At 45.0% G+C, this 7,917-nt stretch overlaps 1 protein-coding gene across 1 annotated transcript in view; it reads right to left on the bottom strand.

Annotated features, from left to right (window-relative positions):
* lrch3 (leucine-rich repeats and calponin homology (CH) domain containing 3) overlaps positions 1–6,985 on the bottom strand; it is a 28,362-nt gene extending 21,377 nt beyond the window's left edge. The window contains exons 1-4 of the mRNA XM_041940037.1: positions 6,712–6,985; positions 1,810–1,954; positions 537–663; positions 1–45 (exon numbers count right to left, since the gene is read on the bottom strand). The exon at positions 1–45 is cut by the window's left edge and continues 61 nt beyond it. Coding sequence (XP_041795971.1) covers positions 1–45; positions 537–663; positions 1,810–1,954; positions 6,712–6,979 — 585 coding nt within the window. The 5' untranslated portion in view covers positions 6,980–6,985. The remainder of the gene's footprint in view (positions 46–536; positions 664–1,809; positions 1,955–6,711) is intronic.
* Between the last annotated feature and the right edge of the window lie 932 nt (positions 6,986–7,917).

The following is a 7,917-nucleotide window of genomic DNA, read 5'->3' as shown; positions in this document are numbered from 1 at the left end:
ACCCATCTGAGACGGTAGAGTCTGGATCTCATTACAGCTTACATCCTGCAGGGGGCAGTGTACAGAACCATGATCAGTAATAACCACAGGTGAGGTGAGGAAACAGGATATTCACAGACAGTATCTGGCTGAAATTCATGTACATTTTTTAAGTTCTTGAAGATGACATCATCCCTGAAGAGAGCCAATAAAAACAAACAGACATTTAAGGAGTGTTGAGTGATTCCACACATCAACTCATGCATCGAGTAACAGGCAAGAAAACATTCCACCTTAAAAAGGAGCCGGCGGTAGCCTTCAAAAGCACAGTGAATAAAATTATTTTTTCTCCGTCTACAGTGAGACCACAGGTTCCTAAACTGGGGGGCCGGCCCTCCTGAAGGGGTCCCATGATACATCTGAGGTGTCAGACACTATTGATGAGATCAGAAATAAGACGACGACTGTTTTATCTGAGCGTCACTTTGAGCTGCGGCAGGAAATCAGTGAACGATAGCCTGACGGAGCCTGTTTCAATCAACATCAGCATGACTGACCAGTTCAGTGAGGTGTCTCAGCTGTCCCAGTTCTTCTGGCAGAGAAACCAGTTTGTTGTTGCAGGCGATCAAAACCTTCAGAGGAAGACTGCAGACGACTACGGGGAGGACAGACAGCTGGTTCCGACTGAGGGACACAGACAGACAGACAGACAGAGGGACGGACAGAGGGACGGACGGAGGGACAATGTGAAATGATTTTATCAACTGGTCAAAGAAAGCAGAGCTTCATGAACTGTGAGGTGAAAGACAGACTCGTGCAGGTAAAGACAGGAAGTTAGTTATTGTACTCTGCAGGTGGCGCTACAGCAATGTCACATAAACACCTGAAAACACAAATCATTCAGTGTCACCTCCACTTCCCAAGGATCCATATATATAAAGTTTTGAATACTGCAGAACTTCCCTGAGAACCTTCCTGTTCTTAAGTTCTTGTCAGGATCACAGTGATCACAGTGATCCAGTGACAGTCTGTATCCATGACTACACTGCTAACAGGAGATGCTAAAAGCTAAGTCAGCAGACTGCTAATGGACACAGGTTGACTTAATGTAAACAGATAAAGAGTAAGAATACGGGGCTGATGCTACAGCTAACAGCTAACTCACTGACTTAAAGCGAGTGTCAGTCTGGATTTGTCTCTTATATTTAGACTCAAACCAACGACACGTTAGTCTGTCTCACAGTCCTGTCTGACTTCCTGTCTGTGGCTCTCAGCACTCGGCTCATTGGTTCCTACTGAAAAGGTAAATCTTTTAAGAACACTTCTTCACTTTCATTTATATAACAGAAGTTGTATCAGGGCCCTTTTCTTCTATACCGTACTCTTTATGATGTCATCACAGAGACCCAACCATTCCCACCATGAGCCAACACTTCTATAAAAAAGGTTTCATCTTTGAAAGGTCCAATAATTACTGTCCACTGGAGTTTGTAACCAGACAAACAGGAGGACATGGTCCATTTGTTGGGGACGACTTGCAGTGGTGAATTAATCCACTGTGTGCTGTGTGAGTATTTGTGGCAGCAGGATGGTGTGTGTGTGTGTGTGTGTGTGTGTGTGGGACTGAGGCAGAATAAACTTCAGTGTGTGTGTTCATGGTGATGAAGGAACATGTCAGCCAGAACAACAGTGAGGTTCACTGATGGGTTCTAATGGAGCTCAATGACGCAGAGGAAGAAGAGCCATCACACAGTGGAAACATTCAGGTTTCATTTGTTACCAAGGAGACATGTATGTGTGTGTGTGTGTGTGTGTGTGTGTGTGTCTTACCTGAGGTTCAGGTAGGTGAGGGCCTGCAGGTTGAGCAGACTGTCTGGCAGAGACCTCAGACAGTTCTGGTAAAGGTTCAGACTCTCCAGAGATACAAAGAGACAAACCTCCAGAGGAAGCTCCGACAGACGGTTACGAGACAGGTCTGTACAGACAGACAGGCAGAGAGACAGAGAGACAGACAGACAGACAGACAGAGAGACAGACAGACAGACAGACAGAGAGAGAGACAGACAGACAGAGAGAGAGATAGACAGACAGACAGACAGAGAGACAGACAGACAGACAGACAGACAGACAGACAGACAGAGAGAGAGAGTTGAGGTTATACTTAATCAAACACACTCTTGTCCAGAGCTAAGATGTTTAAGTGTCTCGTATGCAGAATAAAATCACTCTGACATTTCTGACAGTCAGTCACGTTGATTACAGATTATCAATCTGATCATACTCCAGATTCCTGTCTACATGTACACCACGCCCCCCCCCCCCCCCCCCCCCCCCCTCTGGGCTGGAGCACCTGAAGCAGTTTGCTAACTGACTAACACAAGTGAAGAAGACTTTCACAGTTTAGTTATTTTGGTGTTTTCATGCGTTTGTGCTTCACAGTTCTGACATTCAGAGATATATTATGTTTCTATGAACACTTCACATTATAACTGTTCACCCTGCAGACAGAGACCGGTCTCTCCTCCTGCTGTCTCCACCACAGGCTGCAGTCCAGCTCAGTGTAAAACACTGTATATAAATGTGTGTGTGTGTGTGTGTGTGAGTGTGTTACATGAGTGAAAAACTCGTGACTGAGTCTGAAAATAGAAACTCCTAACTACAGTCAGTCTGTATCTGAACCTTCCTCTTGTCTCTAAGCTGTCATCCAATCGGATCAGTCTGTGTGGTTGTCAAGGTGACACAGGATGCCATGACAAAGAGCAGGTGACCACTGACCAGCTGATCTCTTCCAGTTTAAAGTGGTGTTGGTGGTTCTGCTGGTCTCTACATGACGTTTGATGAACTGGTTCCACAGTGTGAAGTGTCAGAGACCTACGGTGGCCCCGACGGCTCAACACACTGCGACTCAGCAAAACACGAACACCTCAAGCCGAACCAGCAGAAAAACAGCCACAGGCGGCACAGATCACAGCAGACACTGTTTCCAGGGGACACTAAAAAGTGACGCACGCAGCTGAGACACACTTGTTCCACCAGCAAAACTTACATTGTAGCTAATTTTCCAGCACCACGTACAGAGAGCTAACTTCAGCAGCTTCATGAGTCACAAACCACGACAACAACAACGAGCACGTCCGGCTGCGTGCATCACGTTTGACTGTCCCCTGGAAACAGCTTCTGCAGCCATCTGTGCTGCCTGCAGCGTCTCGCGGTTCGGTTGTGTTTCTGTTTTTGCAGCTTTTCAACGTCAAATTGATGAAGATGTTTCCTTAGTTTGCATGTCTTCTGTCTGTTTACATGTGTTCTCTGGAGTCGCAGTTTTATCCAAACAGTCAAAAAACAGACAGATTCATCGCACTGTAACAGAAAAAAGTAACTGTGATGCACGTAAAGTGCACGCAGACCTCAGTGTGTCTATAATTATCAGTGCAGCTGTGAGGGGATCAGCACCTGGCCGGCAGGAAGTACACATCACCACAGTAACAACCATTTCCTGTTGTACAGCAGCCTGCCTGTGCTCAGGACAGTGGGCTGCTGTGACATTCATTCCTGCAGAGACAGATTTTAAAACCAGTTCCCTGTGATCCTTTTCACGTTGTTTTCCTGCAGCAGCTTTTAATCATCAATGAAGTCTCACTGAATATGCAGACATTTTGGCTTTTTTCATCTCGACCGATGAGTCAAAATAAAGCTCGTCTTGGACGCTGCGGGCCATTATCAGAGCCCCCCCGTTGTTCCCAAACAAATCCCATTCTGGGCCTGTTTTACAAGCAGACATGTACTGGAGCACAGCCACAAACGTCTTTCAGGCTCCTGCAGCTCACTCAGCCCAGAGATGATGTTCAGACCCTCAGTCTGGGTCAACATCATCATGAGAGCAAAAGATGAACAACTGTATTAGAAAAGATCTTTGATAAAGAGTCAAAGTCACCTGCATGCATCCAATCACAGAGCCTCACACTCTGTTATTTTACAAAGTGGAATTGAAGTTATTGTTCCAGGAGAAGGTTGAATACAGGCCCAGCACTTAGTTTTGGTTTATTTAGATCCCCGTTATGGACGGTTAAAGCAGCAGCTTTTCCTTCTGGCTTCCACACAAAGCGTTCACAATCCAACGAGCAAAAAGCACGACACACAACACTAAAGACAAAGCCTGAAACAACCCCACACCTGAGCGCTCCAACAGGAAGCTGGCAGGATTAGCACACCTCTGAAACATAAAATATCATCCATAGAACGACACACAGCTTCTGATCACACTAACTTTCATCGTCAGCAGCAAAAGCAGCAGAACTCAAACCCTCAGTGACCTGCAGCACATCCCACTGACGTTACTGACCAGCCCACACACAAACTGACAGCGAGGGGTCTGTGAGAAGACGACATGGGACAGTTTCTGGGTCAGGCCGTTTCTCTGTCTAACTTTACAGCAGAGGAACACACAGAGGCGTCTGTGCTCCACTTCCACAGTCTTCATCACACGGACTCATTCAGAGCTGAGGCCTGAGGCTGCACAGCAACACACAGCGTGGACTCGTGTTCAGGGTCTTCATGTCTACAGATCAACGGCGGCGGAACAAGTACACAGATCAGTGTGGGAATACTATGTCCAGCAGTCAAAGCTTTACTCCAGTAAAAGTACTTCATGCTTCTGGTCTTCACATGAAAATATACCTGAAGCACCAAAGTGAAAAGCATCATCATGCAGAATAACGTACCTCACTGGATTTTATAAATGATGCATTCAGGTGTTCATCACGTTATCATGTAATCCTGCAGCTGGTGAAGCTGAAGCTCCTTTTAATTACTTTGTATTTCCCCATTAGGTTAATTAAGTGTTACCTTCATCTATGTATTTGTTAATTTTGTATTATTAATCTCAATCTGCAGATATATTCTGACAGACTAAAATTAAACATTGGATCACTGCATTCAGGCTGAAACTTCATTGTCCATTAATCTGTCCACTCGTTTCCACATTAAATCAGTTCATCATTTTATGTAGAAAAGTGAAAAATATATGCCAAGGTGATGTCTTCACATCTTGCCTGTCATATAAAATGGATTTTTTGTATGAATCAATTATCAAAATAGCTGCCAGTTAAATGCTGAATGAACTGCAGCCAAAGAAAACGTCTGATTGGTTTATTTCTTTGTACTTTAGTCTGTTGTGATGACATCATGAAAAACTTATAATGAGCACTGAACAGTGATGGAAGTCCACACACGCAAGAGACAGTCAGAGACAGACAGGGAGACACAGAGACACACACACACATAGACACAGACAGACAGAACAGACAGGCAGACACAGAGACAGATGGAGACAGATAGAGACAGACAGGGAGACAGACAGACACACAGGGATAGACAGAGACAACAGAGACAGACAGGGAGACAGACAGACACAGAGACACACACAGACACACACATGGACACACACACACATAGAGACAGACACACGCACAAAGACATGTAGACAGAGAGACACACAAACGCAGACAGACAGACACACACACACACACAGCCACAGACATGTAGACAGACACACACACACAGGGAGAGACAGAGACAGAAGGGACAGACAGAGACAACAGAGACAGACAGGGAGACACAGAGACACACACAGACATAGAGACAGACACACACAGACATGTAGACAGAGACACGCACACACAGACATAGACACACACAGACAGACACACACACACACACGGACAGACACAAAGACATGTAGACAGAGACACGCACACACACTGTCCAAAGATAACCTCCTCTGCTCCGTTTGTTTTTCTTCTCTCTCCACGCCGGCCCGTCAGCCTCGGGTGGGCGGAGCAGCTTTCATTCACTCTGGCCTCATTATCTAATCGGGTATCACAGACATTACACACACAACAACGCTAAGGTGTGTGTTCACCTGTTCACACTTCAGCTGACGTCAGACGGTCGAAGTGAGCTTTTACAGTTCGGCGGAGTCCCTCCGGTCCGGTCCGAGCTGTGGACGGCTAACTACATCAGCTAACTTTAATTAAAGAAACTAGCCGTGTGCTAACACTAGCATGTCCATTATGTCGTGTTTACACTCTTGTAGCAGTGTTAGCATGCTAGCTGGCTACACCAACCGATATCAACAAACGCCGATACCCATTTCCACAACTTACAGGTGCACTGACACAAGTTGAGATATTGAACCCCCCTACTCTTTCCCTGGTGGGTCTTCACCTCAGTTTCACGTCGGAACACTAAATAATCACAGGTAATCTGCTGTTCTAACAGTTAGGTATCTTAGGCCATGTTAAAAAGGTGACAAAGCTTCAATTTAACCGCGCTACAGACTGCTAACCACACACTGCTAACCACAGACTGCTAACTAGCCAAAGTTTGAACAGATAAAGTTGTCACGTTAACTTAAATTAAGTGTTCAAAGAGCTAAAAAAAGACTCTAGGCTATAAAATAGTGCACTGATAGTTTGCAAGTAAGTTTTGTGAGCGGCATTTTAACGTATTTAATCATTAGACAGAGGAATCACGACAGAGGAATATTTTGGGGGGGGCACAATGTTTGTCATAACACCGGCCCTGACGGTTTTCCCCATCCCATCCTTCCCAGATCCGTTAGTTACATTTTTACTTCTCATCGTCTTCAAGTCCATAAAAACTGTCTGTAAGTTACTTCAACAGACAGTCGATCGGCTCACAGTGTCCGGTCCCCGGGATGTCTCTCTCACTCACCGGCCCTGGTGGTATCCGTCAGATCGTGGTTGGCGGCGCTCCGGGGAAACTCCTTCAGCTTCCTGCCGCTGAGGTTCAGGCACCCGGTGGCCGAGGCTTCGTCCAACGCACGGTCTAGAGAACGGTTCCAGGGCGCCGGCCCCGCCGGTCCCAGTCCGTTATTATTCCCGACTAAAACATTTCCCGTGCCGCCGCCGCTGCTGCCACCTCCAACCGTGAAGTTGAGTCCGGTGTTGTCCGCAGACCCCAGCAACACCGAGGCCGCCATTACACACTCCGGTTGGTTAGCTCACAGTGCTAACGGCTAACTTTCCCACCCTAAACTCCAGAGCAGAGCATGCGCAGAGCGGCGCTCAGAGGGAAGCGGGCTGGCCAACACATGATTATTTTTATTAACAGAACAGCAAGTACAAGTATACTGCACATTAGTTCTACAGTAATACTGTGCGTTAAACACTACAATAATACTGTGTGTAAAACAGTACAATAATACTGTGTGTACTACAGAGCAATAATAACTGTATGTAAAACAGTACAATAATACTGCACATGAGCTCTACAATAATACTGTGCGTTAAACACTACAGTAATACTGTGTGTAAAACAGTACAATAATACTGTGTGTACTACAGTACAATAATACTTTCTGTATACAGTGAAATAATACTGTGTATACTATAGTACAGTAATACTGATTGTACTTCAGTGCAATGATACAGTATGTAAAACATTACAATAATGCTGTATGTAATAAAATAATTCTTGAACGATGAATTAAAAAGGCAAAAAGAAGCACCAATGACAGAGATGATAGACCATTATTAATGTGAACGTAATGTCAATGTTCAGACGGCCCTTTGTTTGAATAGTTGCCTGCACATCAGTGCTTACATTTATGTAGTATTTACCTAAATTATTATATGTCCTGTTTTCCTTTTATCCCGTAAGATGCGTGTGAAGACATTTATCCGTGTTTTTTCCCCTTTAACTGTACAGAGCAGCGCCCTCCTGTGGTCAACGAGCAGCAAGGAAAGACATACACAAAATCTGAGAACAGAGAAATAATAAATACATTTCTGTTGGTTCATTTGTCATTTTCAAAGTAATGCTACAGAGAGAGACTCAATGAAATGATCAAAAAACAAACCAAAAAACCCAGAAAGAAATGTCGTGTTGGACTTGTTACATTTCCTTGTTTAGGTGAAA

The sequence above is a fragment of the Chelmon rostratus genome, chromosome 7 (assembly GCF_017976325.1).
Source record: "Chelmon rostratus isolate fCheRos1 chromosome 7, fCheRos1.pri, whole genome shotgun sequence".
In the NCBI taxonomy this organism is placed as follows: domain Eukaryota; kingdom Metazoa; phylum Chordata; class Actinopteri; order Chaetodontiformes; family Chaetodontidae; genus Chelmon; species Chelmon rostratus.
The sequence above is the reverse complement of the archived record's forward strand: the minus strand, read 5'-3'. Positions and strand labels throughout refer to the sequence as shown.